This window comes from Phaeodactylum tricornutum, chromosome 5 (assembly GCF_000150955.2).
Source record: "Phaeodactylum tricornutum CCAP 1055/1 chromosome 5, whole genome shotgun sequence".
NCBI classification, from domain to species: domain Eukaryota; phylum Bacillariophyta; class Bacillariophyceae; order Surirellales; family Neidiaceae; genus Phaeodactylum; species Phaeodactylum tricornutum.
In genome coordinates this window covers 806,568-826,353 of record NC_011673.1, presented here as the reverse complement: position 1 = coordinate 826,353, position 19,786 = coordinate 806,568, and the positions used below count along the sequence as shown (strand labels likewise).

The 19,786-nt window shown below is 47.2% G+C and overlaps 7 protein-coding genes across 7 annotated transcripts; 2 read left to right on the top strand and 5 right to left on the bottom strand.

The window, feature by feature from the left end:
- Window positions 1-137: 137 nt before the first annotated feature.
- Window positions 138-599, bottom strand: PHATRDRAFT_5424 (predicted protein; the record flags this gene model as incomplete). The annotated part of the gene is made up of 1 exon (XM_002178816.1): window positions 138-599. A coding segment is annotated over one exon (462 nt), but the record flags the coding sequence as incomplete, so codon positions are not given.
- A 608-nt stretch (window positions 600-1,207) lies between these two features.
- Window positions 1,208-2,812, bottom strand: PHATRDRAFT_11126 (predicted protein; the record flags this gene model as incomplete). Its single annotated transcript, XM_002178815.1, has 2 exons — window positions 1,208-1,684; window positions 1,748-2,812. Coding segments are annotated over 2 exons (1,542 nt in total), but the record flags the coding sequence as incomplete, so codon positions are not given.
- Window positions 2,813-3,532: 720 nt separating this feature from the next.
- On the bottom strand, window positions 3,533-4,210 carry PHATRDRAFT_34522 (predicted protein; the record flags this gene model as incomplete). The annotated part of the gene is made up of 1 exon (XM_002178814.1): window positions 3,533-4,210. The coding sequence occupies one exon, from the start codon at window positions 4,208-4,210 to the stop codon at window positions 3,533-3,535; it is 678 nt and encodes a 225-aa protein (XP_002178850.1).
- Window positions 4,211-5,437: 1,227 nt separating this feature from the next.
- On the bottom strand, window positions 5,438-6,157 carry PHATRDRAFT_34521 (predicted protein; the record flags this gene model as incomplete). The annotated part of the gene is made up of 1 exon (XM_002178813.1): window positions 5,438-6,157. The coding sequence occupies one exon, from the start codon at window positions 6,155-6,157 to the stop codon at window positions 5,438-5,440; it is 720 nt and encodes a 239-aa protein (XP_002178849.1).
- Window positions 6,158-6,735: 578 nt separating this feature from the next.
- Window positions 6,736-9,210, top strand: PHATRDRAFT_34520 (predicted protein; the record flags this gene model as incomplete). Its single annotated transcript, XM_002179033.1, has 1 exon — window positions 6,736-9,210. The coding sequence occupies one exon, from the start codon at window positions 6,736-6,738 to the stop codon at window positions 9,208-9,210; it is 2,475 nt and encodes an 824-aa protein (XP_002179069.1).
- A 5,289-nt stretch (window positions 9,211-14,499) lies between these two features.
- Window positions 14,500-17,110, bottom strand: PHATRDRAFT_44963 (predicted protein). The gene is made up of 3 exons (XM_002178812.1): window positions 16,598-17,110; window positions 15,450-16,330; window positions 14,500-15,361 (listed from the first exon to the last, which is right to left on the bottom strand). Exons 1-3 carry the CDS (start codon window positions 16,899-16,901, stop codon window positions 15,269-15,271), a joined length of 1,278 nt encoding a protein of 425 aa, XP_002178848.1. The 5' UTR covers window positions 16,902-17,110; the 3' UTR covers window positions 14,500-15,268.
- Window positions 17,111-17,660: 550 nt separating this feature from the next.
- On the top strand, window positions 17,661-19,773 carry PHATRDRAFT_44962 (predicted protein). Its single transcript, XM_002179032.1, has 2 exons — window positions 17,661-19,242; window positions 19,326-19,773. Exons 1-2 carry the CDS (start codon window positions 17,836-17,838, stop codon window positions 19,419-19,421), a joined length of 1,503 nt encoding a protein of 500 aa, XP_002179068.1. The 5' UTR covers window positions 17,661-17,835; the 3' UTR covers window positions 19,422-19,773.
- The last annotated feature ends 13 nt before the right edge of the window (window positions 19,774-19,786 follow it).

The following is a 19,786-nucleotide window of genomic DNA, read 5'->3' as shown; positions in this document are numbered from 1 at the left end:
TACACCAAAGAGCCCAGCAGTGCCCTTTTGCTGGGTTTTCTACTACTTTCGTCAATCGGTTGAGTTTGTGGCGGTCGCCTTGTGTTTTGAAGTTTGACGTCGTTGTCGGTCTCAATCGAGTTGCCATCCTTCGCTGCTCGTTTGCGCTTGCGGGCTTCGATCCGGTCGACTTTTTTACCCGTTTCCACCAGATGTTTGTAGGAAGCTGTTTCACGACGGGCTTGCATCGTTTCGAGTCGCAATTTCTGCTCCCGCACTCGACGCTCGTAGGCAACCTTTTCCGTCAAATGGCTCCATTGGAATTTCGACAAATATTTGAGATTCCAAAGATCATCATGGTGGTGCGAACGCTTTTGTCCACTCATTGGGGTATTGTTCATATTAGCAGCTACATGTTTGGCGACTTTTTTGGATTCGAACTCAATCCAGCCTTCCTTGTAGCGTTTAGAGGCATTTCCGGTGAGCTTTCGACGACGTTTGCGGACGGAAGCGTCTTCTTCCACCAAATAGATACGGGTGACACCGAAGTCTTCCATTAGTGCTTTCAGCTTGGTTGGAGTCATTCGGGGAGGGATGCGAGCGATGTAAATCACGCCGCGCTTTTTTAGCTGCTCATTGAAATCCGTCGTCTTGGTGTAGGACAATTTGTGGACTTTTCTCTGTTTCGACGGTCTCTGCTGGTCTTGGTCTGCGGGTACGCGATCTCCATCGTCCTGGACTTGGTCGTCCGGCTCTGTACCATTGGAGCCTGTTTGGCTATTGTTCTCACTCCCGCCGTCGGCGACTTCTGTATCTACCATGTTGAGGTCCCTATAGAGTTTAATCCTGACCGCAAACAACTTCCGCCGATTCTGTCGATGGCAGCTTCTTTTTCCTGGATGCCCAGCATTTTCACTCGCAATCGAACCGTACAAAACCCACTGGTCCTCTTGATCAGTCGTCTGTCCATGTCCCGATTTGTGACGCGGATTTTTGGTGGGATCATAATTCGGGACTCGATGGAAACGTACGGGCTACGGTAGTTGGATTGGATTGTTGCGTACTATGGGTCGTGGCAAGCTACCATGAGGAACTTCCAAAATGGTCAGTGGACCAATAAAAATGAAAGTACGAGGACGAAAATAGCTTTCTTGAACATAGCTTGTGGCCATCCGAACTTCTTAATTTCATCCTTTACTGTAAACAAGATCCTCCTCCGTTACACAAATCAAGGTCCAGCTCGGCCCTTTGTCGCATCCAGCACGTCTTTTAGGATTTCTCGAAGCCTCTCGGGGTGGGCGTTGCCCTTACTTGCCGACATGGCTTTGCCAATGAATAATTTGAAAATCTTTGCCTCGAATTTGTTGCCTTTGTGGTATACAGTGAGCTCCTCGGGATATGCCTTCACAACACATTCACAAATAACTTTCAGAGCATCAACACTTGTAATGAGTTCAAAACCACATTCCGAGGCCAGTTCTTGAGGCGACTTCCCGAAAGAAGACGTCTCTGTGCACAGTGCTGCCATCATTTTCTTCGCCATTGTGGTAGAAATCTTTTCGGCGTGGAGCATAGCTACTAGCTCTCCCAGCTGCTCCGCTGAGACAAGGGAATGTTTTATCGATAGAGGCTCATCGCCGCCAGACTCCTTCAGAATACCAAACAGCTCGTTTGACAGGATGTTCGCCGCAGTCGACGCGACCGCCTTGCTTGCAACGGGGCTTGTCGACGTTTCCATCGCGTGTACCATGGCTGTCCTGATGGCAACATCTAAAAATTCAATTGCGGGAGGATCAGCGACAATGACAGATGCCTGGTAAGAGGACAATCCGTAGTCATTCTGCAGTCTGTGAAATGCCACGGCAGGTAATTCAGGTAGATTCTTGTTCCAGAACTGCTCGAGCGACATGCCATTCAGACTGGAGTTGTCGATAACTATTGGTGGTAGATCTGGATCTGGCATAAATCGATAGTCTTGGGCGTCGTCTTTACGTCTCAACAGGGTTGTTGCTCTTTCTACTACGTTCCAAGTGCGTGTCTCAGCGCCTCCCACTAGGATAGAGCTGCCACTGTCCGCCAACGTCGCAAAGGTTGATGCCTGTCGAATGGCTTCGTACACAGCGGCGTCATGCACGTGCTTAATGGAATTCAAATTTTTGACTTCGACGCGTGGACTTTTGTGTTGTGGTGAATTGAGGCTTTGTACATTTACATTTAAATCACACCGTAAGCTTCCGTGCTCCATTTTACCATCACAGACGCCGAGATGCTGTAGCAACTGTCGCAAAGTTTCCATGAAGGCTACAGCTTGTCGAGGACTCCTTAAGTCCGGTGCAGAAACGATCTCAATAAGTGCCGACCCTGCACGATTCAAATCAACCCGAGAGATCACAGAGCCGTCCGGCTCTAAGGTAGAAGTGGTCTTTCCGGTATCTTGCTCTAATTGTATTCGATCGATTCGACAGTCAACCAAAGCTGTTCGTTGCTTTGATTTGGAGCCGTCGACTTTGTAGGTTGCCAATAGTCGACCATTTCGTGCCAGTGGCCATCTTTGTTGAGTGATCTGGTAGCCCAGCGGTAGGTCGGCGTAAGCGTAGTGTTTCCGTTCAAAACGACTGATAGTTGGTACGTCGCACTCTAACGCGCCCGCCGCCAACAGAGCCGAATGCAGGGCTTGTTTGGAGAGGACCGGTAGACTGCCAGGGACACCCACATCGATCAGATCGATCGCTGAATTAGGAGGTGCCATCCAAGAGGATGTGGGGGCTCTGGAAAAGAGTTTGGTGGGAATGTCGAGTTGGGCATGGATTTCGAGGCCGATTATGGTTTGGAATTTCTGATCCTTTCCTTGAGAAATAATTCCCGATGCCGGATCAACCTTCCATCCAGAAACTTTGCTGGAAAAGAATCGTCCCGCGGATGAGCATGGCCAAGCGGCGACAATTTGTCTCTTCCGAACGAAACCTTGAGCGAGCGTAACTGGGCCCCAACAACCCTGGAGGACCATTCCGACGTACGTTTATCAACGCAGCAACGATTGGCCCTTGAGCTCTCGACAAGCAAAGCCTCAAAATTTAGCTAGGCATGTGGGTGTACCTTTGTTCCTAGAGGCCATCGCTGAATGCAAGCATTTACCAGAGCGTTACTCAAGAGAACATGCCATTTCACAGTGAACTGGACGATTGTTTGTGTAACATGAGTGGACAGGATTGGCAGAATTGCCATTGTCAATGATGACTCTTGAGCATACGGGACACAAGCGTAAAATCGTACCAACTGTGAGTGCTAGTAGCTCTAGCTAGGTTGGGGTTTTCGCCACTCTCGCGCTCTAGCTAGCTAATAGCGAGGCCGTTTCTAGCTAGTTTGGTTCCGTGTCCGGCCCGCACGACCGTGCCACTTGTCATTCCGGTGGCTCTTTCCGGCAGCCTAATTTGGTGACTAGGTAGATGTGTAGGTAGATAGGTATGTAGACAGGTAAGTTGGTAGTTTGGGGAGCATCTCTACTCTAGGCTCTCTCTGGGAGCGAGATTTCTTTAACGGTCAAAGCTACTGGTCATTCAATTTCTCCCAATTCTTTCAATTTGTGGAGAGCCCGTTGTACGGCCCATCCTCCGACGACCGTCAGATTGCCGTCGTGGATATAGGTCCTTAACTCTGCCACGGTAACGCCGGAAATGATTTCCAAGCCTTCCTCGCCTGCATCCCGAGGCGGTGCCCGGTCGGCCGCAACCGCGATGGGATCGATGCACAAAAAGACTGTAAAACCGGTAGTACTGTACTTGTCCATGACGGTCGGTCGTTCCCCCAGTTGATACCAGATTCCTCCTTCGAGGCGAGCTTCCTCGAGCAATTCGGCCCGTGCGGCGGTCCAGGCATCCGACGCATCGTGTTTTCGGTCTTCCACCATCCCGGCTGGCAAGCCCAACATGAATCGTTGGACCGACGGTGTGTACTCGCGTACCAGAGTGACTGTTTGCGTCGCCCGATGCCAGGCCAGGACCACCACTGCTTGGTCCGTACCGCGCTGGCCGACGACTTCAAAATCCACCAAGCGACCGGAAGGCATTCGGATTTGGCGATTGGTAACGACCCGCCATCCCTGGTGTAGGACTGTTTCGTTCCCGACGAGACGAAAGTCCAGTGTTTGGTTTACGGGAATTATGGCATCGCCATGCCAACCCCGCCAACCCGTGGAGGAGGAGGAGCTGCCAACGGATAGCGGCAAGGCCATTACCAATGCCAAGATTGCCCAGAGGTACCACCACCAGTGAGAGATTGCTCCTTGCTTACGAATATATTTGTATAATACGACGAAAGAGTAGAACTTTGTGAGTTTTTATGATTGTGAGACTAAAATTCAAAAATGAAAACTTTTCTATTGGAAACATGATGTAGGAACGTAGGGACCCGGTAGCCAATGTACCGGCTATTGAACCATCGACATACCTAGTTTTCGTCGAGACGATTGGATCACCACCTAAGTGATTGCCAGACTATCGAGCTCGGATGGTGTCACCAGAATCTGTTGGCAACTTTTATCTAGGGAAACCGTGTGATAATCAGGAATATTTCGTTGAGGAAATTCCCCATTCGGGCGTCGTCGCTTGTGCCGCAATTTCCCTATTCCGGTCAAATCCGAGATTTTCTAAGTATTTTTTTTAAGCGCGAATTACCTCCTAAATAACACTACATTTAACGTTGGATTTCGAGGCCGATTATGGTTTGGAATTTCTGATCCTTCCTTGAGAAATAATTCCCGACGCCGGATCAACCTTCCATCCAGAAACTGTGCTGGAAAAGAATCGTCCCGCGGATGAGCATGGCCAAGCAGCGACAATTTGTCTCTTCCAAACGAAACCTTGAGCGAGCGTAACTGGGCCCAAACAACCCTGGAGGACCATTCCGACGTACGTTTATCAACGCAGCAACGATTGGCCCTTGAGCTCTCGACAAGCAAAGCCTCAAAATTTAGCTAGGCATGTGGGTGTACCTTTGTTCCTAGAGGCCATCGCTGAATGCAAGCATTTACCAGAGCGTTACTCAAGAGAACATGCCATTTCACAGTGAACTGGACGATTGTTTGTGTAACATGAGTGGACAGGATTGGCAGAATTGCCTTTGTCAATGATGACTCTTGAGCATACGGGACACAAGCGTAAAATCGTACCAACTGTGAGTGCTAGTAGCTCTAGCTAGGTTGGGGTTTTCGCCACTCTCGCGCTCTAGCTAGCTAATAGCGAGGCCGTTTCTAGCTAGTTTGGTTCCGTGTCCGGCCCGCACGACCGTGCCACTTGTCATTTGGATGGCTCTTTTCGAGAGCCTAATTTGGTGACTAGGTAGATGTGTAGGTAGGTAGGTAGGTAGGTAGGTATGAGACAGGTAAGTTGGTAGTTTGGGGAGCATCTCTACTCTAGGCTCTCTCTGGGAGCGAGATTTCTTTTACGGTCAAAGCTACTGGTCATTCAATTTCTCCCAATTCTTTCAATTTATGGAGAGCCCGTTGTACGGCCCATCCTCCGACGACCGTCAGATTGCCGTCGTGGATATAGGTCCTTAACTCTGCCACGGTAACGCCGGTAATGATTTCCAAGCCTTCCTCGCCTGCATCCCGAGGCGGTGCCCGGTCGGCCGCAACCGCGATGGGATCAATGCACAAAAAGACTGTAAAACCGGTAGTACTGTACTTGTCCATGACGGTCGGTCGCTCCCCCAGTTGATGCCAGATTCCTCCTTCGAGGCGAGCTTCCTCGAGCAATTCGGCCCGTGCGGCGGTCCAGGCATCCGACGCATCGTGTTTCTGGTCTTCCACCATCCCGGCTGGCAAGCCCAACATGAATTGTTGGACCGACGGTGTGTACTCGCGTACCAGAGTGACTGTTTGCGTCGCCCGATGCCAGGCCAGGACCAACACTGCTTGGTCCGTACCGCGCTGGCCGACGACTTCAAAATCCACCAAGCGACCGGAAGGCATTCGGATTTGGCGATTGGTAACGACCCGCCATCCCTGGTGTAGGACTGTTTCGTTCCCGACGAGACGAAAGTCCAGTGTTTGGTTTACGGGAATTATGGCACCGCCATGCCAACCCCACCAACCCGTGGAGGAGGAGGAGCTGCCAACGGCTAGCGGCAAGGCCATTACCGATGCCAAGATTGCCCAGAGGTACCACCACCAATACATGATTGCTCCCGGTGCGTGTGCGCGGCGCTTCGGCGTCCCTTTTTCTCGTATTCCACAGTACTACTGCTGCGCTTGGGTTGGCATCCAAAACGATGTTTTCGTAAAGGTCCCCGTTCAACAAAATTGGAACGAGATAAGGGTTGTTGGGCACCGTTAGGGTGGGGCGAGCTACCCCACGGTGTCTTGCCAAAACAGAAACAATTCCAATCCGGTCGAGTTTGGAACGAAATTGATACAGTAACTGTAAGTAGTATTTGGCGGGAACAATGCCAATCTACAATACGTTGAAAGGTATCATGTCGTTTTCCAAGTCGTATCCTTAATTGGAATTGCAATATAAGCTTCATGCATATATACCATTTAACCTTTTTCTAGATGTAACTCTAGACTCCCACGGTGTAAGTTGTGTGTGTGTGTGGTACCGGACGCGGAAGAATGGGTCACCATGGTCGTCCTATTCTTGTGCTCTTGGCCATATTAAGGAGACTGGGACTCTCCCATTCCTGCATTTCCGTGCTGTTTTTAGCAAACCCGAACCTTTCAATACCTCCGTCTTTTTGAGGTGCAAGTGGGTAGCGATGAAACGGCCGCGACTACGCAGTGTGTGGGGCGTCGGCTGCCTACTTTTCGTCGGGGGGTCGGCCGCGGAAGCGACCCGTCGTTCGTGGACGCAACGGCAGCCTTTCCGATGGATCGTGAACAATCCTTCCAAGCTCAACTTCACATCATCACCCGCCATGGGTGTCCCGAGTCCCCGTTCCAAGTCATCGACGGTCGTACCCACCCGGGTTCCCGCGAATAGTTCCTCACGGGTCCCGACTCGATGGCCGACGACGCGATTCGGAGGGTCCACCAGCGCGCCGACGGGAAGTACGACAAGAGGACTTACGCTGCGTCCGAGTATGGCACCTATGGCACTGCCGACGACGCATGGGACACTCACGGGTCCAACGGAAACACCCTCGGGTCTTCTGAGAACGAGTCCAATGTGGCCCTCCCCGGTACCTGTTCATAGTCCAAGACGAGACAGATCGCCAATCACAACACGGATGCTGGGAATTCCTACATCGACGAGTCCGGTCACTCCAACCGCTGTCTCTATATTTCCTTCTCGACCCGCCGGAAGTTCATCACGGAAACCGGTAGAGGAGAATAGCAACGACGCAACCGGTAGGCCATCGCTAGGACCATCGCGTACGCTTTCCATACCAATGGCGTTCTCCACTGATCTACAGCTGGTGCAATACAACTTTAGCGGTCCGCAAAACATTGTGGAAACTCTAGAATTTGCTTGGCAAGGTTATTTGACCGCCATTTTGAGTCGCTACTATCGAGACCGTGAAGGGGTCCAGTTTACCGGTGTTGACCTAGACGTACGGCAAGGCCGGCAACGCAGGTTCTTGTGGCAGTCGAACATCAGACCCACGAGACGCTTACAGAAACTGGTGGGCAACGCCACGATTTTATCGTTCGAAGCTAACGGTACCGCCGTTTTGCTGGTGGATGCCAGTACACAGGACGCAAATTCGATTGTTGCTTCCACCAATTCCTTTCTCCGCACAGCTGTCACGATGGAGAACTTGCAACAAGCACTGGTGGACGTTAACGAAAACCTGGTGACAGTGTCGAGTGTGAGTGTACCAAACGCCACTGGCGTGCCCGAGCCCGATCGAGATGATGGACCCACTACCGTTGAGACTGTATTCGGGTTGTTCATTGCGGCTGCGGCAATGTTGGGCTTGGCCTATACATGCCGCGTCATTTGCCAAAATCACAAGGAAAGGCAGGCTCGTGCTAAGAAATTGATGGCCCGTCCCATGGTATTACCGAATGCCCCGCCGTCGCTAGCTTACCAGCCCAGACCGATGCCAAGGCAAACTTTGGTCACGCCCAATCAGAGTGGGAACAATGATGACACCTTGAGTATCCCAGGAATTCCCAGTACGGAAACCAGTGATGGTGACCGTTTCGCCAGAGAGCTGCAAGAAGCAGCTTCGTTGGACCGGGCGGTTTGGGAAGAAAAGCAGTATGACAACTCAAACGGAGTGACCGCTCCTTTTACTAGAGTGCCGGAGTCCACAGGGAAGCTACAAGTGTCCTCGTCATTCCCGTATGGGGACGAAGCCGTCGGCAACTTCGAGTCCATGGTGCACCAGCAAGGAGGCTTCGAATTGACTCCACAAGTGGGTATGCTTGGGTCAAACGCTCGATCCGCGCCCCCAATGAATGGAGACGACATTCTAGATGTGCCCGACTTCGAGGCGTTTGGGGATACAAACACGGGTCCGGAGCTGAGACAATTTAGCGCATCGGATCGCATGCTCTCCGGAGGAAACCAAAAAACCCGCGGGTTGCAAATGTTCAGTTTCACCGATCGCCCAGGAGATGCAACAGTGGGTGATTCCACAATCACATCCAGAGACCCATCTCTTACCGCTATTCCAGAATCTCCGTCACTGTCATCATGGTCGCCAAAAGACAATGAAGATGACGAGGATACCAATGTCTCGGACATATCTCATACCAATGCCATGCTGCAAGAAGTTGAGCGTTTGTCGATGTTTGTTAGACAATACGAAAAGGAAAAGGAAGCTAGAAAAAGCAGCCAATTTTTAGTCGATACGTCTAGTACGGGAAATGCTCCAGTACAAAGAACACAGACAAGAGCTTTCACGGAAATTGAGAGTTTAAAAGACGTAAGCTTTTCTCCAGGGGACGAAGATTCCAAGCGAAGACTCGGTATCGGTCAATACAGCGTACAAGAAAAAATTCCTGGACCTCTAGTGGATGACGATGGCGAGCCGCGGGGGACCTTGGAGACAGCAAATGCTTTGCAGTACCCCAGCCTCGCTGCGGCAACTTTGGGAAATACAGGTACTCCTTTGGAGCACAGAGACGGATCAATCGAAAAGGGAAGTCTGCCAGGACTCCGCACAGCAGTCCAGCAAGAGCGTCGTTTTGGTTTGCCTCGACCTAACGTCCGAAGCCGTTCGGGCAGGTTTTCAACTGATAGAACGGGTCGAACACAAGCGGAGAAGAGACCCTCGCCTTAAACTACAGGTTAACACGGTGTGGCGTTCAGCGTTCACAGCCGAAGCAAGAAGAGCACATGTTCAGGAGCTTACGAATAAAACCCAAAGCACCCTGCAGAAAAATCAATTTAAATCATGCTGCACTGTCAATCAAACTGACCACTTCATAGCATTATAGACTTTCTTCAGGGATATCAATGTGTATATTGACTAAGCTTGGTGGGGAGACGACATATAAGAGAAAGCTTTACAGTTAATGTAAATATACAATAGTTGATCACTCTCAATCTATTTCATACATACCAGAGAGTGCTAGAAGAGGTGACCATACAATGCGCGACGACGAATAGGAACGAAACTCACCAAGGAGTTCCCTGGATGGTAGACAATCGTAATTAACACCAAATGTCGCTACCTGATAGTTTGTTAAGCATACTAGCCTCAAGTGTGCCACTACCAGTTGTAACTGACGTTACCACCAGAACAAAATTGTATCTGGCACATTTGTCGGTAATGCCAGTTGATGGGGTTGGCAGAGACTGGGGCGGGGACTGATGTTAGAGCTAGCTTTTGCTATTAAATATAGCAGCTTACAGCAATAGCCTATGTTAGGGTTCCTGTTGCTCGTTGCAGTTTGTTTGCGGTACGGTATGAAGGAATTAGAAACAACCCTAATGTTATCCTACCATAGTTATAAAAAGTGTAAGGTTAGAAAAACCCTACGGCAAGCAAATGGGGTTCGATATCCCTGATTCGTGGGGAGAAGTCTATAAGTCTTGTTTTAGGTCTTTTTATCTGCCTACAAAAGTATCTACTATCCTTTGGTCCCATAGGCATGGTTTAGCTCAATAATTTTGCAGCTTCCTAAGCTGTCTCTGTGTGAATAGAACTATCTACTTCTGCTTGCTACCTGGAAGTTGGATATGATTACATCTACCAATGAGGGTGCCAGCTACTTCTGCTTGCTACCTGGAAGTCGGATCTGACAACATCTATCAACTGTCAGGGTTCTAGCTACTTCTGCTTGCTGCCTGGAAGTTGGATCTGATTATGTTTAAAAACTGTCAGTGTACCAGCTTCTTCTGCTTGCTTCCTGGAATTTGGGTCTGAAAACTTCTACCAACTGTCAGTGTGCCAACTACTACTGCTACTGACAACAATTGTGACATGCACCTTACCTGGTAGGCAGGTACTATTAACACCAAATCCTTGCTGCCTGGAAGTTGGATCTGACTACATCTACCAACTGTCAATGTGGTGTCAACGGGCCCACTAGTACTGCTAGTGGTCAGTTGGTAGTTGTTGGTGTTAGTTGTTAGTTGGTAGTTGGTAGTTGTTAGTTGTTAGTGGTCAGTTGGTAGTTGTTGGTGGTAGTTGTTAGTTGGTAGTTGTTAGTGGTCAGTTGGTAGTTATTGGTAGGTGGTAGTGGTCAGTTGTCAGTTGGTTGGTAGTTGTTGTTGGTAGTTGGTTGATGCTTTTTGACAGTAATTGTTGTTTAGTGCTTTTTGATAGTAATTGTTGTTTGGTGCTTTTTGGTAGTACTTGTTTGTTGGTAGTTGACAGCTGGTAGTTAGAAGTTGTTAGTGGTCAGTTCTTGGTAGTGATCAGTTGTTAGTAGTGGTCAGTTGTTAGTAGTGGTCAGTAGTGGTCAGTAGTTGGTAGTGATCAGTTGGTAGTAGTCAGTTGTTGTCAGTAGTTGTTTGGTAGTAATCAGTTGGCAGTGATCAGTTGGTAGTAGTCAGTTCTTGTCAGTATTTGGCTGGTATAATCAGTTGGTAGTGATCAGTTGGCAGTAGTCAGCTGCTGTCAGTAGTTGGCTGGTAGTGATCAGTTGGTAGTAGTCATTTCTTGTCAGTATTTGGTTGGTACAAATCAGTTGGTAGTGATCAGTTGGTAGTAGTCAGTTGTTGTCAGTATTTGGTTGGTAGTTGTCAGTAGTTGTTGGTAGTCATTTGTTGGTTGGTTGGCAGTTGTTGGTAGTGAATGTAGTTGAGATGACTTAGCAATTGTCATGGTATAGGACCCCTTTCAAACCGTCAAGGACAAGTTTTACCAAGTTCTCAGTATCTGGACCATTTGCAGGGGAGGAGAGAAATGAAGCACCCAACTTAAGATTTCCATGAGCCCTTTTACAGCCTTGAAAGTCTACCATTGGTTGCCTCAGGAAAAAATCAATGGACACATATAGCCAGTGGGCCTGGTTGAAGACTGGCCCATTAGTGGCAGTGGCAGTATTCCGGTGGACAAAAGCCCAAACTTGCTTGATCCAATCACGTGCTGGGTTGAAGCTACTGCCGCGGAACCATTGGCTCCTAGGCAGAGGAACGGGGGCTCCGGGGATCCTGATGTGTATGGCAGGGGTGTTCTGGTGTTCCTGATCCGTTGAAGCGTCATTGCCATTGGAAACTAGTCAATGACCGCGTGGCTAGAATTGTTCATGCTCCATTCATATGTTGCAAAGTGAGCAGGATGCTGCTGCGGGTGCACTAGGATTCCAAGAACAGGGACTTTCAAATACCTTTGGGAAAGAAAACAAACAGGTGAAGCAGGACGTCTACTTTTCACAATCAATTTGGTTCTCTCAACAATTGAAAAAGTGAGTAGATCTGGTTCAAAAAAAAACGCAGTATTTTGCAACACCAATTCGCGCGGGGAGACTGCCAAAGCCGGAGACCATCACAAAGGCAGAGGCTAACAAACAGTATGGCACGCAACCAGTAGTCTGTTCAAACTATTGGTGTTGTGCGCCTCGGTTGCCTCCCTCTTCGAATCGGGATTGCTTCCACGAAACCAGTCAGGGAGAACAGACAACATTGCTCTCCCGATTGGTCGATTTTCGGGGTCTGTCGTAGGAGTTCAGGATTCCCTAGGACTCCGGCCAATCAGAATACCGACACGATTTTGCAAAATATCACACTTTTTTGTGATCAAATTGGAACTTATTTTCGGAAAGATGATTTTTACCTCGCGCTATTACGCGAAACATTATTTCAATATTTCCAAATCGATTACGGTGCCGGTCAGTCGGGCTGTCGACCAGACCGTCGTGCTCGAAAAACTGCACGACACGCCGTAAATCATACACAGACTCTGTAATCTAAGGGTAACTTATTTTTTTTAGTATAATTTTTCGTACAGTGTAGCAACACGAAAGCCTTTTAAATATGGGTAGGGTTAGGGTTTTTAAAAAGCTATTGTATACGCTGCTGCTGCCTCACCCCAAGCTTCCAGATTTGATATCATTTATTGTTTACGTGAAGCTGATGACTGCATAATTGAAGGAAAGGTCTTGCCCCAACTTTTACGTTTCTAATTGTAAAATAGTTCTCTGAAAAAGCCAAATTCCGCACTACCAAACAAGATCCTCACTGTGGTGCTGAGCATCTTCCTCCGTTGAAGTAAATAGCTCGCCAATTGGAAATAGCAGGTCAATTACGTTTTTCGAAGAAAATCTATGAGCATCTGCCCACAGCACGACTGCAAAAGCAATGTGTTTGTTTTAGCCACTTTTTATATTTCGTTTAGTAATTCACAATCAATTAATCCAAAGTGTACCTGGAATACTCAAATGCGATGCGATCAAGAACCAAAACGTCCTGGAAGTCTAGCAAACAGCTCCGAGAAATATTGCAAAGTCTAGGGTATACCAACCGTGTAGATTTCCTGGCTTTCATTTCTCGACTTGCCAAACGTGTTAGGGAATTGTGTTCAGGTTACTCAAACATCTGAAAACTTTATGATCTCATCAACAGTAAAAGAGTGAACTGGACATTGTTTTCTTAGTTTGAAGTTTGTAACTTTTTTTATGATTCGTATTCCTTTAAGCCTTTTCTGACTTTCGCGTATAGCAAACGCTTACTCAAAATTCATATTCAACCCACCACCTTTGTGTCAGCAAAGCAAATTACGAGGTATTCGCGAAGCTGTAATTTTCAGGGCTGCACATATCCATTTTCTGTTCTCTACAATTACTAAAAGACTGATACTTCGTGGCAATGAAAAAGTTAGCAATCTGGCGAGAGGATATCAAAATGAGCTTTTAAGTTGAAAGTCTGATGTAACCTCTTTCAATTTTTTCCGGGTTGCAATTTGTTGTTTTGAACATTCGATATAGAAATCTCAATTTTATTTTAAACTTCTAAAACGTCCTCCTTTGCACAAAGGATATGATATTGACAGTTTTAGTCGCGTAAAATATAATACCACGCTTAATTTTACGTTTACAGGACGACACCGCTTTGTAAAATTATTCGTCAAGACTGCTGAAAATTAACAAATGAGAGTAGAAATACCGTCTTCAATAGTACCTTTGTATATCTTGATTCTCTGGTAAAGCCAATTGAAATTCTGACAATACCAAATCAAAACCCGAAAAATAATCAATGATTGTTCAACATAAGCGCGATAATTTGCTATTGGAAGCATTTCCGAATTTTCAAAAAAGCCCGTGCAATTACAGTCTCTTCGACCTATAGCTCAGTTCAAAGGTACTACTAGAGATACTAGTTCTGCTCTCATTTATTAATATTCAGCAGTCTTGATGAATCAAAGAATATACCGATGTCGGCATGTACATGTTTAAGCAAGCATAAAGTGATCAGTTCGTCTTGTATTTTATAAGTGTCAAAAATTAAACAGAAGAGCGTATCTTTTTTTCTCTTTAATGTGAAAGTAAATTTCCATTTGATTGGCTTCATAGGAGTTAGGTCTTGGAGAGATGTGTGATTCGCTTTGCAGCAGTCAAGTGGCCACAATGTCAGAGTATCTACAGCTTTTTCTTGAACGGACTCATCATCTAGAATACTTTTACAAAGTTAAAAAGCGAAACTTCTCACACATTGATTTTTCATCTCGTAATCAATTCATTAGATAATAAAAATGAATTTTGTTCATTTTTGGTCTCCGAGTATCTTGAAAAAGAGACTTGAATTGGGCGACATCCGTATTTTGCAGCGCACACACTTCAAACAGAAGGATCGACCAGTTTTATCTGGGTAATTCATCAACTTTCTGTTAGAGGAGATTTTTTCCGGCATTCTCTTAAGGTTCTTGCCCATCCTGAATTTAATCCGACATTTTATATGGATATTAAGTGCAAAGTTTGTGTGATTAAGTTGTATTGACGTTTTCACAGTCCAAAAAGTTGTTTAGAATAATTTATGTTAAAATAAATTGGCGTTTACACAATCCAAAAAGCTGTTCAGACTAATTCATATTTTTAATTTTATGAAATTTCATGTGCAATCCGGCTAGGAACTGTGTGGATAATACTGTGATTAAATGAAAATGACATACACAATTCAAAGAAGCGTTCAGAACAATCTGCTCTTATTTTTTATTTATGGAAGTTGCTTTTTGATTCTTTTGGCAAAACGCATTCGAAGTACTATTTTTCAGCCGACGGAGATGCTCGGTACCACACAAAGATCTTTCTCTGATCGCGCGGAATTCTGCTTCTTTTAGAGATTGCTCTTACAGTTAGAAACGTTTTGAGACATAAAACCTTTCATTCGATCGCATTCATTAGCTCTTCACGTGAACGATAAAGGATATAGATGAACCAGATTCAGGAGAACGCCTGAAGCCGTACCCCGCTCTAGTACTACAAAGACGTAGGTTCTGTACAGTCTGGTCATTCGGAAAACAAAATAGTATTAGTCTTGACAAGAGAAACGCGTGGGTGCGGCTTGGTTGAAAATCGTTCGTAGAATTGTGAGATACTCTTTTTGCTCACAAGCATAAGCTGCCCGGAAAGTCTGCCAACGCAACCGACGGCAACATAAGCTGTTCAAACAGTCCGTCAACGCATGTAAGGGGGGTTGCGTAGAAGGTTTTCCTTTCTCTAGACAGGGGAGGGAGGGGGTAGATGGTCATCACCTCACAATAAGAAAATCACCGCCGCTATAAAGGAAAAGCGCAAATAACGGATGGCGCTTGTAAGAATTCACATCAACCGTATTAGAAAACCCCAATAACTTTTGGCTGAGTAGCCGCAAGACGCGGCCGATTTCTCTACCAGTCGTCGTTATTAGCTTCAGCCAATGACTGACCGTGAAGCCGCAAAACGAGGCTAATTTCTCTAACAGTAGTCGTGACTACCTTCAGCAGCTGAGAAACCGAAAAAACTTGGCTCTCCGTTCGAAGAACTAGTCAGCGTGATGTTGAATATTAGCTATGTTGATATCAAGAAACATTCGTAAAAGTTTGAGGATTTGGATATGACATATAAATGTGGCCCCTCACAGATGTGACAAACTTACCCGTTGAGATCGCAAAGTCACTACCTGTCCACACCAGTACAACAAATGTTCTTCCTTTACTACGACCCCTTCCCCTGTTTCACTGGCAACACTTGAGCGTTTAAGCAGGTCTGCCATGGCGTCAAATATATCTTGATGGTTCCGGATAAACACGAAAAAGCTCTGTTGTCGAGCCCGGTCCTTATTTAGGCCCAAAAGAGATTCGAAAGAGCTGTTGCAGACCAGTATTCTTCCGTCCAATGAAGCCACCCCCATGGCATATGGACAATGATTGAAAACAGCACGGTAGTCAATTCCTTGTACGAAAAGCAGCTCACTTTGCGGCTCGTCGGAAAGTGGAGACATGCACTCTTTGTCTTCTTCACTAGTTAACCCGTTGGTGACCAAATCGCTTGCTTCTCGAATAGTGTCCGCCAGTTTTTGATGTTCTGAGTCCAGCATGATGGCTCTGGCTTGCAATGATTTGATGTAGTCAACTACAGAGACAAGGATGGAAAACTTGTTTGGTTTGAAAGGAATATTTGACTCCGTCAGAACCTCTCGTAGCTCCTTGATCTGTTGCGATATGAGACCCGACCGCTGTTGCTCCCTCATATTTCGCTCATGTCGACGACACTCGGCGGGGGTCATCTTCGCCCAATCGGGGTCTTTCTGAGCCAATGAAAGAGCTTCGTCGTTGGCTGCTTTTGAAGAAGAGTCCCCTGAAATGTAACTGGAGAAAGACACAACAGATGGTTCCAACTTCTGAGCCTTTTGCCTTTCACTTCTTTGTAAATCACTTTTCGGTATTCGCTTTTGCTTCTTGTTTACGGGTACTGGACCAAGCTTCGGTTGTGATGCGCTTCCCGTTTGAACCGTGTTAGCAGGACCGGTGGCGTGACCTTGCATGTGTATAGTTGCGGGTTGCGGCTGCTGAAACAACATTTGTTGCATTGCACTCAGAGCAGCAGCCCCCCCGCCGTTAACATCGCTATTTCCTGTTCCAGGAACCGAATGTATTGACTGAATTTGTTGCATAGCACTAGGGAACGTGAACATTGGCATACATGGTTGCTGCCCATTCGTGTTCGCCAGTGGCTGCGTAGGCATAGGAAAAGTACTCCCAGCGAGTGTCTGCAACGCTTGCTGCCAAAGCACTTGTTGATGACCTTGTTGTTGACTATTGATGGCTCCTGTTGCGTTGGATGCTGAGGGTACAGGTGCTGCTGTCATCTGCGATATAAATCGGTTGAAGTCATTTGACACAGTTACCGTGTTTACAGGCAATTGCACTCCAGAAGCAGCGATATGCGGACTTCTGATGTCCCTCTGTAAATTTTCGATCGCCTTCGTATCAAGAGCTGCAGGAGGAGCGAAACCACCGTCGTTGTGCTCCGCCTTCCTGTAGCTAGCGTTATTTGAGCGAGCTGCCATACTGGCCCCTTCTGCAGCCGCTGCGCTTAAAGAATTCATCTATTCCTGTGCAACGTTCGCGATGGTAGTTTGCTGGTACTCGCTCTTCCTATAGACTTCTTGGCGAGCTAGCTGTCTAGAGATAATTCAATGCTGGTCGTAAGTCTTCGTCGTTGTGAGCTGAAACTTCTCAAGAAGACAGTGAATCACTCGTGGGAACCTTGTATGTATTTGCTGTTGTATCGCCGCAGCAAGGTCTTGCCTGGGAATACGCTGTCGAAAAGCTGTGCTTCGTGTTACAGCGATGACGACGAAAACGGCAATACTCCAAGAAACCGCTGGTACTCACACTGATTGCGCGACGGTGAGGTTGGTTGAAGGCGAAACCATACATGAAAAGCGCCACGTCGAAATTAAAAGGAAACTGCGACATCGTAGGCAGTAGTCGAATGCAGTTGAAAGATATTTTATTTAGTCGAAACACCAAAGAAGAAAAGCAAATGACAGCTGCTCGAAACCATTACCTAGCCGAAAACTACAATCCCTCTCTTGGCTTTTCACCACGTCACCTCCCTATTTATAACCCGGCTTCTCAGTGGTGAAGCGGAGTACCAGTTTTGATTTATGCGAATTTGTCTTTGAAGGTCAGCTTCAGAAGGGATTCGGACGTGGTACAACACGACTTTGATCCAGCCAATCAATCATGATAAACCAAGTCGTAGTTGCAGCAAACCAAATGGTAACACGCACGCGGATTGTGCTGGTGTGTTGACCCTACACATGTGGTACCCGTGGCTGCTACTCCTGGCCATGGAAGAGATATCGTTGCTGCTGTTGCCCCAAAGCGATCGACACGTACTACTGTGTACTCAGTTCCCCGGTTCACCATACCATTGTAATTCTGCAGCTTTCTTGTCCGATCCCTTTCGCTTTGAAGAGCTAGTTCGAATATACGAATAGTGCCACCGGAAGTCGTCGCTGACCGAATACAATTATGAATAAGCCAGGACAGCGGGGAACGTCCCCGCAGTACAATGTGCGTGGGCTCTCCAGTGATCTCGCGACCATGAGTGATTTTCAGTTTTCGGCTTCCTTGGATGCTCTTTTGTACGGGGATAGCATGACAGGCTCTGCTCCTAGTCAAGACAATCGCTACGGTTCGGAATCGTCCACGTCTCCAGCGAATAGCGAACCGCCTGCTTTCGCGAATCTTGAGACCAATAGTAGTACGATGAGCACAAGCGCAAAAAGTAGTACGAGAAAGAGCTCTCATCACCATCAGCAAGGGAAGCGAAGTAGCTCCGGGATCATCACAGCCACTACTCTTGGCGTTGACGAGTCGGAGCAACCCCAGATAGTACAGAAGAAAACGCTGCCCTTGCGCTCCAGTGTAAATGCTGAGTCTTCGCAAGTTGGGGCATCGTGCGTCGTTCTACCGCAACCATCCAAGATACCGGTAGATACCGCTCTGATGCCGAGTGGGGCTAGAAACGGAGGATTTCCCGTACCGCAACTTTTCGGAAAAGTGGTGACTTTTGAAAATAGCCCACTTGCTTCAGCCACTAGTACTCATAGCAGCAGCGACAAGACTCCTACAACCAGCGGATCGAGCGAATCTGTCACCAGCGCTCGTATTTCAGGGAAACGAACATTCGAGCGGGGACAAGTGTCTGAAGACGAAAGCGACCGCGAACGTCGTCGTTACGATCGCAACGCCCGCGAGCAGCAAAGGTCACAGCAAATCACTGTTCAGATAGACGTTCTGAAGAACGTTCTCACGGAAGCCAATGTCCAATTTAAGCCGGACAAATACAGTACATTGGTTACGGTGGTGGATTATGTCAAGACACTCCAAGAGCGATCGACTTTGCTTGATCAAGAACACAAGAAGTTGTTGGACACCATTAGCAAGACAACAGAAATTGTCAATGGTTTGTACGTTCCCGCGGAGTCATCATCGTCTGATGTTTTATCTGGCCCATGTAGCCGTCCAGAACCGACACCCGAAGACGAAACTCTAGTTTTTGTCCGTGGTCTTGATTACAAGGCTGTTTTTGCTTTCTGCCCGTTTGCCTGCGCCATCGCAAACATCGATGGTCGTTTTCTCGACTGTAATCAAGATTTTGAAAATATTACTGGCTACACTCGGGATGAGCTCTTACCGCTTGAGGCTTCCTCTAGTGATCAGCATGCGTATTTGACACCCTTGCCCACTACAAGTGGAGACGTTATCGAGAGTACACAACCGCGGAATCTTTCCCTTTTCATTGTCTTGAATCAGGATCATATGCAGGACGTTTTCGGGGCCATGAGAGACATGTTGCGCCGTCCGTTTCCTGGAGAAATACGGCACGATTCTTGGTCCCACCCGGTACATCTCAATCGTTTTCCCGATACTTTGGTAGGTTTTCCCTCGGCCTTAACGGTATGGCGATCTTCATAATGATTTTTCTCAAAAGTATTGTCTTCCTCTAAATTTTACAGGTCAATATCAAAGTCAGTTTGGTACGAACAGCTCAGCATAGCCCTCGGTTTTTCAATGTGGCGTTGGTGCCATCAGACGATGCAGCGAAGCTGTGAGAGATGCAAATTATGTCTTTCGGCGACGGGTACACGTGTACATTACATATCACGATTGTGTGCTTAGAGAAAGTCCCTTTGTAACCTCCTTTGCTCAATATTCAACCATCTCCTTGCATGCATTCGTTGCTGTCGTAAACCAGATTCAACACACGAGCTTTGACGTCAAGGCTGCGCTTTTTACTAGCTAGTGTGATATCGCCTTACCTCGAAAGAAGGCAAACAATTCAAAAGTAACGCTTGCCCGGGGAGGGTTTGCGCTTCGAGTACCAACGTGGCTGTACACTTCACAATTAGTGATTAGAGAAACACAGAGAAGTAGTAAATTGTGAATTCTTTGCTTATCATTACGAAAGCAGGCAATA

What these genes read in the sequence shown, in the direction of transcription:
- PHATRDRAFT_44962 (XM_002179032.1), top strand. Translation starts at nt 17,836, where the DNA reads ATGAATAAGCCAGGACAGCGGGGAACGTCCCCGCAGTACAATGTGCGT. An exon ending in ATCGTTTTCCCGATACTTTG is followed by an intron (nt 19,243 to 19,325) that starts GTAGGTTTTCCC and finishes TAAATTTTACAG; the next exon opens with GTCAATATCAAAGTCAGTTT.
- PHATRDRAFT_44963 (XM_002178812.1), bottom strand. Translation starts at nt 16,901, where the DNA reads ATGAATTCTTTAAGCGCAGCGGCTGCAGAAGGGGCCAGTATGGCAGCT. An exon ending in CATCAATAGTCAACAACAAG is followed by an intron (nt 16,331 to 16,597) that starts GTCATCAACAAG and finishes TACACATGCAAG; the next exon opens with GTCACGCCACCGGTCCTGCT. An exon ending in TGACTTTGCGATCTCAACGG is followed by an intron (nt 15,362 to 15,449) that starts GTAAGTTTGTCA and finishes ATATCAACATAG; the next exon opens with CTAATATTCAACATCACGCT.